General features: G+C 42.5%; 1 protein-coding gene across 5 annotated transcripts in view; it reads left to right on the top strand.

Annotated features, from left to right (window-relative positions):
* The window catches only part of PLCXD2 (phosphatidylinositol specific phospholipase C X domain containing 2), a 50,957-nt gene that overhangs the window by 940 nt on the left and 37,303 nt on the right, over positions 1-12,714 (top strand). Inside the window, exon 1 of one of the 5 annotated variants that reach the window (XM_086675486.1) lies at positions 7,460-7,995. The exons of the other annotated variants lie outside the window; for them this stretch is intronic. Coding sequence (XP_086531612.1) covers positions 7,902-7,995 — 94 coding nt within the window. The 5' untranslated portion in view covers positions 7,460-7,901. Of the gene's footprint in view, positions 1-7,459; positions 7,996-12,714 lie in introns of those variants that run through there. 5 annotated transcript variants of the gene reach the window in all.

The raw sequence follows: 12,714 nt of genomic DNA, 5'->3' as shown, positions 1-12,714 counted from the left end.
AATGGAACACCATTTTTTGTTTATTTGTTTGTTTGGGTCTTTTGGTTTTGTTTGGTTTTGTTTTTACTTGATAGCCTCATTCTAAGAATGTTACATTCTTAACGTTGGAACCAGGCCATATGAGGGGTGCATTTACCTGAATCACTTAAAGAAAAAAGGAGAGCTCAAGAGTAATGAATAAAGAGCCATTGACAATTTTCGATCTGGATCAAAATCAAAACTGAAAAGTATTTCGTGTCTCATTCATCTGACCTTGCATATACAAAAAACAAACAAACAAAGAAACGAAGTAAACAAAGATTAGCATTAGAGAACAGGTTCAGAACCAGGACTGAGTATAAAGACATATGTTTTTGCTGTTGGAAAAGCCAGAATTAGAGAATACAAATGCTCCTCAGAGGTCACAGGCAGTCATTAGGTGTGATGAGCTGGTGTTTGAAGATTTCTCTCTATATATATACAGGTGTCTGCCTGACTGATCTAGAACTAAAGCCTTGAAAAGCACTTCTGCTCCAGCCACTGTTTCTCGCCTGGGGGTTTTATGCCTTGGCATCACTCTCATTAAATTTATTAAATGTGTCCTCTTCCTTCCACTCAAAGGCTGGTTAAAGCATGGTTTCTAGGGAAGGACGTGTGGCCTACAGTGATCCTGGTCTGCTGTGCTGGACAAAGTTCCAGGCGCCTCAACTTGAAAAAGTACCCCTAGGGGCAGGGGAGGGACTACTGCCAATGTTTCTCCCACCTGGAGACATAACAGTTGATGTTCACCCCTAGACTACCAGACAAACTCCCAGGCATCCCTGGAAGCAGTCTGATTTTTTAGTGGCTGAAAAGATGACCTCATGCAACCCAGATCTTTGCTTTCTATGCATGAGGAAGAGCGGGGCTGGCTTCAGATGCAGCCTTTTCCTTACTTGCCTCTTCTTTTGGAGGTCTTCCAGGTTCATTGTCCCTGTGGGCTCTTGTTGCTTTTGAGCAAAGAGAGGGCTGCTAAATCTCTTTATGGTTATGATCACTTGTGTTTTATCAGCCATTGACTATAGCTCCTTGGGAAATGCCTGATGGTCATGCTCCTGAACAGGTCTTTTCCGTGTTTAATTGACGCCTGTGGAGTCATCACTGAGATGATGCACAGGCTTCTTTTAACATTAGTCATTTGTCTTCGGGCTTTCCGGTGGAATTGTTTGGTCAGATGGTGTGGCAGGTAGTATGTGTTTGCAAACAGCATGGCATCTTAGGCAGGCCCTAAATGGCTCTGTCATTCTGGGCATGTCCGGGGTAGGTTGGAGCTTCCTCCTTCCTGTTGTACTTTGGACGGCTCAAAGCACAGCAGCAGTTCTGCCTGTGGCCTTGCACTCTGACACCGTGACTCCAGAAGGGAGCTGGGCATTTGTTCTGCAATCTACAGGGTATCTCTCTAGAATTACTAGAATTACCAGGGAAGGGGGGCAAAACAGCCAGAGCCTGATGCTGTAACTGGAAATGCTATGATTAGCCACCATGGAAGACACAGGATTTGTTCACCCTGCTTTGTGAAGTCTGGTCCTTCTATGCAGGGGGAAAAAAAAGAAAGAGAGAGAGAGAGAAAGGAAAAATGACCTTGACTCCTCTGACTCCCCAACATGCTGAATTCACTTCTGTGAATGCCCTTTTCCCAGCAGTGGAAGGGGCTTGAGTATATGTCTGCATAAGTCCAACACAGGAAAATCACATATTAAGTGCTAGCCATTTATGGACCCACCCCCACCCAGCCCTGCCCCCTCCCCACCGCTTTTCTTTCCCCTACCTCAAGCTTAATATTCTCTAGCTAATGGCTAGCAGTCAAGCTCTGCCAAGGCTTGCTGAGAAATTCTGAAATACAGAAGGCATTCAGGAAGTGGTATTCATCATCTTCCTCCCCCATCTGCCCTCACCCTCTTCCCCTCCATAATCACCTTCATCGTAATAGTTATTATTTACTAAGCACTAACCTGCAGCACCCACTGGCAAACATTGCCTCAGATCTTTACACCTCCAAGATAGGTACTAACATCCTCATTTTGGAAATAAGAACGTTCTTGTCCAGAGAGGTTAATTTTTTTTAAGATCACACAAATAGTGAATAACAGTACTAACATTCAAGCCCCTATCTAGCTGGCTCCAAACCCGTACACTATCCCTGTGCCTCCGAGGGGGGCCTTGGAAAGGGCAGAGCAGCTGTGTGTGTGTGTATTGGGGGAGGGGGTGGTAGTCTCTAGCTAAAAACCAGTTTTCACAGACTGTCCTCTGCAGCAATGAAATAATTTTTAAAATCAAGTGGTCTTTATCTGAGTGATTATGTATCACTGGGAAGAGATAGACACTCATATTTGTATAAATATCATATATCTGAGTAATATATATTTTCATGTTTAAAATTTCATATGTATATAGGTATTTTATATGATATGTGTGTGTGTGTGTGTGTGTGTGTGTGTGTGTGTGTGTATATATATATATATATATATATAGTGGTACAGAAGTATCCCTGTTTAAAACTAAAACCCAGTAAGTTTCAAATTCAAATGTATTGCTTAAATCTATTTTGTGTGGTATGTATGTGGGCGTGTGCTCCTGTGTCTGACCGACGATGTGGGATGTCTGTAAGATTGTGTCAAATCTGTCAGGATGGGGGTGGGACAGCAGTGACCTGGGAAAGGTCAGAGAAAAGGCAATAACAGAACTGGAATCGAGTAAACTGTTAGATTCAAGTGCATCGGCTGCATTTGCCTAAGTCGTGATGGGAGAGAACATGTGTGAATGTGCACCTCCCAACAAAGCCTTGATGTATTATTTTACTTACACAACTGTTAAGGACACCTGTTAATGGCCAACATCACCCAAATATATTGAAATATCCCGGACAAGAACCTCAGAATGAATCTCATTGCCAAGTGTTTAGAATGACTGGGGACCCCAAGGGTAAAGGATCTGGAAATTGCAAAAATCAGATTTTTAAATTAGGCTTCAAAATCTATATATATTTTCACTGATGTTAATGAAAGCATGATATTTTTTTTGGACAAATGGACTGGTAGGAAAAATTTTTTCTGTAATTTGCATAGCTTTTAAATGAACTCTTTTTTTGTATTTTAGTGTATTCCTTCTCTTTTAAACCATGCTTTCCCCCTTCTTTTTATTGAAGATAAACTCTTTAGTCTATTGGAGAGAGCCTTGAACTTAAGAAATTTGATATTATTGATTCTGGCTGTTTGATACTGAAGAAGTATCTGAATTGCTCGGGACTTAGTTTCCTCATTTGTAATTAAGACATTGGGTTAAATTAAATATAGAGTCTTTTCCAAATTAAAAATATTTTGATTAATTGGAGGTTTTGTTTTTTTTTTAATACCTGTTCTTTACCTAAATGAGAAAAGAGATGGGAAGAATGACTTATGTTAGGTCTAAAAGCCATTTCTTTTAGGCCTCTTTAAAACAAGAGATGATTTTGGCATGTGCAAACAAGTACTCACAATTGCCAAAATGAAGCAAGGCCCTCTCACTTTAGCGTCCTAAAAGGGACTGTAGATTAGTGGCTCTAGATAAGCTGACCCTGAGTACATTTTAAGAAACTTCCGTGCTCAGGCCTGGGGGAAGACCCAAAGATGAATCAGGCATCAACCCTAGTGTAAAGGAGCTTACGATGTAGTTTTATATACATATATTACTGTACATAATGAAAAATGATTGGGGTAAATATTAAAACAGAGATATAAAGAAGGTGTTATAGAGGCACACAGAATAGAAAGATTAATTCCCATTAGTCCCTACTTTTCAGATGAGGAACTGCTTTGTTGAAAAAAATGGCATTTAACCTGAGATTTGAAGAATGGTCAAAATTTCAAGGGATGTGCTTAGGAGATCTGGGTTGGAAGGGGACTTTCCTGATGAAATGAGCCAATTCAGGTAAGGGATGGGGGTATATACGGGAAGTGGTTGAAGGACTGACTTTCTTGCCTCCCAGTAATGCTTTGTTAGTACCTGTCTCCTAGCACTTCTAATCACATTATTATTTTTAGCTATCTGTCTTCCACATCGTCTATGAACAACTTGCACACGGAGAGTATGACTGATTTCTCTTTATAATCCTAGCTCCTAGTACAGGGAGGTATCTTGGTCATTGATGATGAGTGAATAAAGGAATGCATGGAACTGGGGAGTAAGGATGCTGGAGAGTGGCTTGCTCACAGCCACCGTCCTGTTCCATTGTGATCAGAGCTAAACTGAATAGGTGAGTGAGGCTTACGTGGTGAAAAAACCATATGAAGCAACCTGAATGTTTTCTGAGCATTTCTTGTTACTTCTGCATAATGTTCCCATAGCTCTAGATAGGCTCATCACTGAGCCCCGTTAGAAATGAAAATTCTGGGGGCACCGGGGTGGCTCAGTGGATTAAGCATCCAACTTCATCTCAGGTCATGATTTCACGGTTTGTGAGTTCAAGCCCCGAGTCGGGCTCCATGCTGATAGCTCAGAGCCTGGAGCCTGCTTCGGATTGTGTCTCCTTCTCTCTCTGCCCCTCCCCCACTTGTGTTCTGTCTCTCTCTGTCTCTCAAATAAATAAATAAATAAATAAATAAATAAATAAATAAATGTAAAAAAATGAAAATTCTGAGGCAGAGCAAAATGGTCAGGAGGGTCAGATGCAGAATTCTGATGTAACTTCTGTCCTAGGAACAATTCTTTCTCCCGGCATCCTCTCTGCCTCCTTTCTTCCCTTGTCAAATTTCAGCTTCTCGTGTTACCTGTCTGGCCTCAGCCTCAGTCTGCTCTCATTTCTCATTCCCCTCTTCACCTTTCTTCCACTGACCTGGCCTCTCCTTTTCCAGTGTCAGCCCTTGCTCAGATGCTCCTCAGTGCTCTCCAATTCCCAGACCCTTCTCCATTCTCATCTTACTGACGATCATCCCCTTCTTTACCTTTCTGGAATTCTATCCTTGTCCCATGTCCCATGCAGCTCTGCCTTTGGCCACCTGGTGATTTCTTTAGCTCTTCTCACATCCCACACGCATGACATGTAGACAACATTACTACAGGGGCAGGATCATTACTCAAATCCTGCTTTGGGAAGTTGGATTAGGTCTGGTGCATCTAACAGAGATTTGGGGACCCAAAACAGCATAACGTACACTGTGGTACAAGAAGTTTAGGTTGGCTCTGCTCTGAGGGTAGCATGAACCATGAGTTGGCCCTAGAAAGAAACCCATCCTCCTACAGGATTTGAGGCTGTGGAAAACCAAGGACCAAGCTGAGTTTACCAGGGTTGACCCAATCAAGCAAAACAATCTAATGGGACCAAAATGGACTCTTAAGTGAGAATAGTTTTAGTTGGTTTTCATTTTTTTTCCTCTGGGTGGTAATGGTGAGTAATAAAAAGAGGCTATGACTTTGGTGTTCTTATTAGTAGCTGTTTCTTCTAATTCTAAGAAAGCCCATCACATCCTTAGATTTCCCCACCCTTGCCCCCCAATCACACAAAAGCCACAAGAAATTCAAGAATCACACGTGTCTGTAAGAAGCAGAACCATGGATTGGTTTAGAGCATTAATGCTGGAGCCACTCTGTCTGGATTTGAACCCCAACTCTGTCCCTCATGACTTTGTGACCTTGGGCAAGTTACTTAACCTCTCTGTGCTACAGTTTTCTTCTCTGTAAAACAAAGATAATAATGGCACTACCTCATTTAGTTAGTATGAAAATTAAATAAATTCATTCATATAGCTTGCTTAGAATAGTTTCTGTCACAAAATAATGTGTCTTTAGAAAATTAATTATGATGGTCCTTTATTAAAAACCTGCACCTGGAATGGACAACCAAGAAAAAGTATAAGATCAATCCATACCCTAAAGTAATTTGCAGTCTAGTTAAGGAGCCGACCTTCCAATTAAGCCATGTGGCTCAGTGTTCCCTGTCTGATCAGATCAGGATAACTTGGTCATCCCCTCAAGGGACTTAGAATTAAGGGAAGGGTACCTGGAGGGTTGCCCAGGATGTGAGTACCAAAGGAGCTGTAAGTCGCAGGATGAGGGCTGACCAAGACAGCCAGAAACTCCTCTTCAGCTACTTACTGTGTCCTCTCATCCCACATTCAGCTGTCCAACTTTGTCATCTGCAGCCATCCAAAGACTTTGGAAAAGACACACCTCTCTTTGACAGGACCACACTGGGAACTCCTCTTCTGCTCTTCTCATTTCCCCATCACTGGCCCTCCTTGCCCAGTCATTGTGCTCCCAGCTCCGGAGTAGGGATGTTACAGAATGCTTTCCTTTGAATAGGTCTTTTTACATACTTTATAACTCTCTCCGCAGCCATCAGAATAACCTCACAATCTCCAAACACACACACCACCACCCATTGCCCAGTGCAGGCACACTGAGCTCTGACCTTGGCCTCACCCTCAGAAGAGCCCAAATTCTCATGCCTCTTACTGTTTTCCCTTGATAAAGATCCTGCAAAACATTCCTACTGACCTCTCAAATCCTAGGAGCCCACGGCCTTCAACTACAGGCTGCTGTTTCAGATTTGCTTCTGAAGCTGAGAGTCGGCTTCTATCACATGAGCTGATCTGGCCACCATCACCACCCCCGCCACCCCCTGCCCCCATCTCTGTGGGACAGGTTGGCTCCAGTCTCTCCCAGGCCCCTAAGAACCTCTAAGTTCAGGCACACTGGAGGGAATGTTGGTGAGATGCTTTGCCTTTGGGAAAAGATTGGACCTCTTTACAAATGCTGAGTAACCCTAATTAGAGTTTCAAACCAGGTCTTCAGAGGAGGGATTATTTATAGACATTGTAGTAGGTGTGTGTGTGTGTGTGTGTGTGTGTGTGTGTGTGTGTGTGTGTATGTGTGTGTGTGTGTGAGAGAGAGAGAGAGAGGGAGGGAGGGAGGGAGGGAGGAAGGGAGGGAGGAGGGAAGGAGGGAGGGAGGGAGGGAAAGGATTTGAACACACATGGAGAACCGAACTGGCTGGGTGGGTTTGAGTAGTTCTGTACCTGGTTGAGCAGCGAGGGCCCTTCATCTTCTCTCAGCTATGGGAATTTGCATTCTATTGCTGAGTGCCCAGAAGGATCAATCAGCCGGTGGAGGATTACATTAGTAGGCCTCTGGTAGCTCCAAGATGAAATGGGTTTGGCCCCAGAGGCCTTGCATTGCTCTAAGGGGGAGATATAGGTTGTGATAACCATGAAGGGTCAGCCAGTCTTCCTTGGATGCATCTTCTACTAAGCAGCTGGAATTTTCTAAGAGAATGACAGGTGTTGTTGTTGTTGTTTTTGAATTTCCAATTATCCTAGAACTATTGGCTATAAGGTATTATTTTTTTCCAGAGAACGTTCTGTCAGTAATTTTTTCCTCTGTACAGACCTGACAAGATCAAAATAAAGAGAGAAGTAGGAAGCATTTGTACCCTGTAAAGCTAACGTCTTGGGGTGCACAGCAGTCTGCAGTAATGGTGGAACAGAACAGTTCTTAGACTCTGTCAGATTGAGATGAATATTTTATGAACATGTATGATTTGAAGGCTTCTTTGTTGGAAGCAATATTCTTATAAAGTGTAATTGAAACTGGATGAAAAAATGCCAGAGATGAAGGTGAAGACAGTAGCCCTCCTTCGTCCCTGGGTTGGAGTTCAGGTCATTGACCTGACAGGAGGTGCCCGTATGGATCTTCATAAGAAATACGTGAGCACATTGTGTCAACTTGGCTAAAAATAATTGCAGGTGCTTAATTTTGGTTTTCATTACCTACATTTGAAAAAATGTATTCATTTCAAGGAAAATCATGTACTCAAAGGATATTCGTTGAGCACCTTTTGTGCCAGGTGCTGTGTTAGATGAGGTGAATATGGACAGCAGAAGATTCTTCTCCCTTCTCTTCATGAAATTATGATCTTAGAAGAAAGTCAAAATTCAAACCCTAGGGAGAAGAATGAGTGGGGTGCTGTAACGCTCAGAAAGCCGGTTCCCACTTCCGTTGCTGGTAGGAGGCAGGAAGCCCAGTCAGTTGGGCTTTCAAGGGATGACCTTTGTGGAATCAAAGAGCAAGTAGTAAATAGCCAGGTGTTACAGGTAGAGGGAAGATTGTCACAATGCAGAGGTACTGTGGAGCAAGAGATTAGTGTGACCTTGAGGAAACCCGAGGAGTCTGGTGTGGTCAGAACATAGATTTCATTTAAACAAAGGAACAGAGACGAGGCGGGGAAAGTAGGCTAATGAGCCTGGTGTGCCATGCTAGATTAAACCTGAAACATTATCCCAGGGCAAACAGCAGCCATTGAAAGACTTGGTCAGGAATGGGTGAAAAGCCCTCAAATAACCTCATACGGATGAATAGAAACAAAGTGACACATCAGTTATTAGGAATGCTGAGGGATAATATGGGAAACTTATTTCTTTCATTCTATTTAGTACATACATATCGATTTCCTCTCACATGCCAGGCCCCCTCCTAGACACTAGCGGTTCAGTGATGATCATTACACGCTGCTCCTGCCTACAAAGAGCTTACACTCTAGTTGGAGAAATGGACATTTAATCGAGCAGTTATACTGGATGTGATGAGTCACTGCTTTCCTAAAAAACAATACAAAACAAAACAAAACCTCAAGTAGTTCTAACACAATATACTATGATATACTATGTAGAATGATTAGGGAAGTAGAAGTTACTGCTGAAAGGAGCATATAACAAGCATTTACCAAGACTTGGGAGTCTAGGGAGGCCTCCTAGAGGAAGTGTTGAATAAACTTCAGTTGGAAGGATGCACAGAAATTAGCCCCCAGGATCAGAGAAGGAAGGAGAAGTGTTCTAGGAGAGGAAGCAATATGGGCGAAGACCTCTACGAGAGAAAGTGACCCACCAAACACACCAGAATCGTTCACACTAGTTGTACTGTCAGTTGCAAGGAGGAGAGGGGCAAGGAATAAGGCGGCAAGACACAGGGAGGTCTAATAAGGCATGTTAAGAAGGTGAATGACAAGGTCAGCTTCATGTTTTGGAAAGACCGCTCTGGCTGCAGTCCACAAAATGTATTAGAGTTGGGAGTGAGGTTGTTGATGAGGCCATCCAAGCGGGAGGAGATGTGGGCCTGAGGACAGGGACAGTGTGCATGAAGGAAAAGGGGAGACACTGGAGATATACTGGAGCAAGTATCCATAGGAGTTGGCAATTCATTGGAGGGTGAAAATAAGGGCAGAGAAGAAGGAGCAAGTTACAGGTGGTGGAGGGAAGCTTGGTGGAACCAAGCAGGTGTGCTTGGTTTGGGGCATGCTGAGGTCGAGGTACCTGTGGGACTTACCAGAATTGGGAGAAGGGCATAGATAGCACCCAGTGGAAATTATTGCAGAGTTCAATCTTACTTTTCACAATTTGCCCAACCCTCTACCCTCACCCACAGCTACTATTATGTCTAATATAAGATGATTTGAATTTGAAATTAGTGCCTTGTATATATGTATGTATGTATGTGTGTATATATATATAAGTAATATATATATATATATATATAAGTAATATATATATATGTAAAATCATATATATATAATTTTACTTTGTTCAAGAACTCTGTCCTGAACTTCTAGTTCCAAATAAGCAACACTTGGAAGCTCATCTAGCATTCACTCATTCTGCATGAATTCCATCATGTCTTGTTTAATGATTTCTTCAACTACAGTGGCAGTTTGGGGGTGGGAGTCGAGGTTAGCTCTGTGTACTCCAGCACAAACCAGCTGTGAAATGGAAACTTTAGTAACTTTACCACGTCATCACGTCCCATTTATGCCACACACTCATATCTAGGGTTACACTAAAGGCTTCATAAAAGCAGGAGAATTTTGTAGTAGAATATTTAGTTTAATATAGGTTTTTCTTCTACCCTAAACATTTTCTTTTTTTTTTTTTTTTAAATTTTTTTTTTCAACGTTTATTCATTTTTGGGACAGAGAGAGACAGAGCATGAACGGGGGAGGGGCAGAGAGAGAGGGAGACACAGAATCGGAAACAGGCTCCAGGCTCTGAGCCATCAGCCCAGAGCCTGACGCGGGGCTCGAACTCACGGACCGCGAGATCGTGACCTGGCTGATGTCGGACGCTTAACCGACTGCGCCACCCAGGCGCCCCTACCCTAAACATTTTCTACTTTTCCCCTGAACGTTTGTATTAGTCTTATTTTTGTGTTAAAAACTGAAAAGTTGTTAAAGAGAATGTGATTATCTTAGAACTGAGAAGGCTTATCAGGGGATGATCAAGTGTCCTTTGTGAGGTGATACTCTACCAATGATGATGCCATCTGTTCAGATACAAAGTAGAGTGATAATTAGCAAAATAGAGAAAAAATTTCTGATTAATGAATTACCTATACAATCTCTTACTTTGGGGTGAGGATCAGAGTCTACTGGATTATCTGAGGAAGAGTCTTTCAAAAGAAAATAGATACCCATCCATCTGTAGAGGACTGGGTGCTGGGCACCCAGGTGGCTCAGTCAGTTAAGCGTCTGACTTCGGCTCAGGTCATGATCTCGTGGTCCATGGGTTCAAGCCCCGCGTCGGGCTCTGCTGATAGCTCAGAGCCTGAAGCCTGGTTTGGATTCTGTGTCTCCCTCTCTCTCTGGCCCTCCCCACTCGTACTCTGTCTCTGTTTCTCTCTCAAAAGTAAATAAACATTAAAAAAAATTTTTTTTAATGCCTCCCATACACGGAATTGAAACCCCTTTGACTCACATAAACCCTAGGATGTTGGGCCAATTCAGAGAATAACTAGGGCAGTTGGATTCTCATGGTGCCCCGCAGAGCCCCTGTGAGGCTTGGTGCCCCTCAGGACTCCTTCCTCAAGGCCAGAAGTGGGGACTGTTGGGGCAGACCTTTAACAAGCCCTGCTTGTATTTGTTTGACATATAAATACCTCTTTTGACAACATTCCAGGTCTGAAAAGCACCACTAAAATCCCTGATTTACTCCAGCTGTCTAGCTCATCCAGCCAGGGAGGGGTAGACCAGGAGTAGCTCTCTGGATTCCTGGGCTAATATTGGTCCTCAGGCAGTGGGATGCCTCTTGGCTTCTGAGTGCATAAAAAGAAGTTGATCAGCATCCTCTGCTTTCCAGTGTTTTGCCTTACCCAGTTGCTTTGTTGCCTTGTGAATAATTCTGAATTCAGTAGGCACCTGATTAAAAATTAAATTGGCCACATGGCTCTCTCAGATTTTCCAGGCAGATTGACAGTTATTATTAATACTCTACCACATGTCCTATGGAAAATAATCCAATCGGATAGGTAAAGTTTATCCCTTTGGGCCAACAAGGTTTAAAGATGTTATTCTGTGGTTTGGGAGTCCGCTAAATGGTCCCCTGATCTCGAGCCTTGGACTCATGTTGACTTGATTCTGTAAAGGCCAAAGATGCCTCAGCCTTTCTGCACTTGTCAGCATGGAGTCAAATTCTCTACAAATGCTGTATTTTCCCCAAGGACCTAATTCAGGTGTGTGACATGGGAGACCCATGTTATTAGAAATGTTATTAGAGATGTTATTAGAAAATGCTTTACACAGGCATAAGTTGTAGGAAATCTACTCTCTGGGACTTTTCCTTTTAAATTGTTCAATTCAGTGTTTTATTATAGCTCCTCCTTTAGTCATCCTTTCTGGTTTATTTTTGTCCTGTGTGTTTTCTGACATATTCCTCCTCGTTGACCCAAATAACTCAAGCTAGGACAGATGGAGATAAATGGAACAAGGTATATAGGTGCTGGGGGTGAGGAGGTGCAGACAGTGAACTCAGCCTGTTTAAAGAGGATGGATGGACCAAAGAGAAGTTTGGGAAAGGATCAGAGTCCCTAGACTTACCTGCCCTAGGCAACTCTCTCATCTGTTCATTCAAGCAATCATGCTGGCATTTATTCTACATACACGTATTATTCGGTGCCTACTATATGCCAGAAACTTAGGAACTGTAGGGGTATGGGTGTGATAAGATATGCTCCCACCCTGAAAAACTCACAGTCAGGTGGCAGTGACAGATATGGAGATAATTGCCACACAGTGTCCCAGGTTCATCACGTGTGGACAAAAGTCCGTGGGAACACAACGAGAAAAGCGGTTGAATCTACTTGGCGGAGTCAGTGAGCTCACAGACAAATGATTGTGACCTGGGTCACATACAGGTAATTAAAATGAAAAGGCAGGGGACAATGAATTTATTTCCAAGGACTGTGAGGGTTTTCTGTTTTGTTTTGTTTTTTTAAGCAAATCTTTTGCTATATCCCGTAACCACAAGGCCCATTTCTTATATAGAACTTTGCAAATGGGTATGTTCTAAGCTCAGGCCAACAGACCTACTTTAACATGCAAAATTACAATTTGTTCATATCACATTTCCACATTCATAGAGATGAAATACCTGATCCATAACACAAGATGTTTTCTATAAAAGCTGCCCTAAACATTTTCATCATCTAAAGACATGTTCATTTTTAGGTCTGTTCTTAATATTTTTTATCTCTATTTTTAGTTTTTATACACATGAGAAACAGGGTAAAGAAGTAGTTCAGAGTAGTTGAGAAGGGTTCTGTTTTAGCATACTTAGGATCAAATCCTAATTACTAGTTACATTACCTTGAATGAAAAGTGTAATCTCTCTGTCCCTTAATTTTCCCATCCGTAAAATGGAAATAATTACAGTATCTACTTCATAAGCACAAGGTTAGAGA

This window comes from Puma concolor, chromosome C2 (genome assembly GCF_028749965.1).
Source record: "Puma concolor isolate L17-30 chromosome C2, mPumCon1.1.hap2, whole genome shotgun sequence".
Classification (NCBI taxonomy): Eukaryota; Metazoa; Chordata; class Mammalia; order Carnivora; family Felidae; genus Puma; species Puma concolor.
The sequence above is the reverse complement of the archived record's forward strand: the minus strand, read 5'-3'. Positions and strand labels throughout refer to the sequence as shown.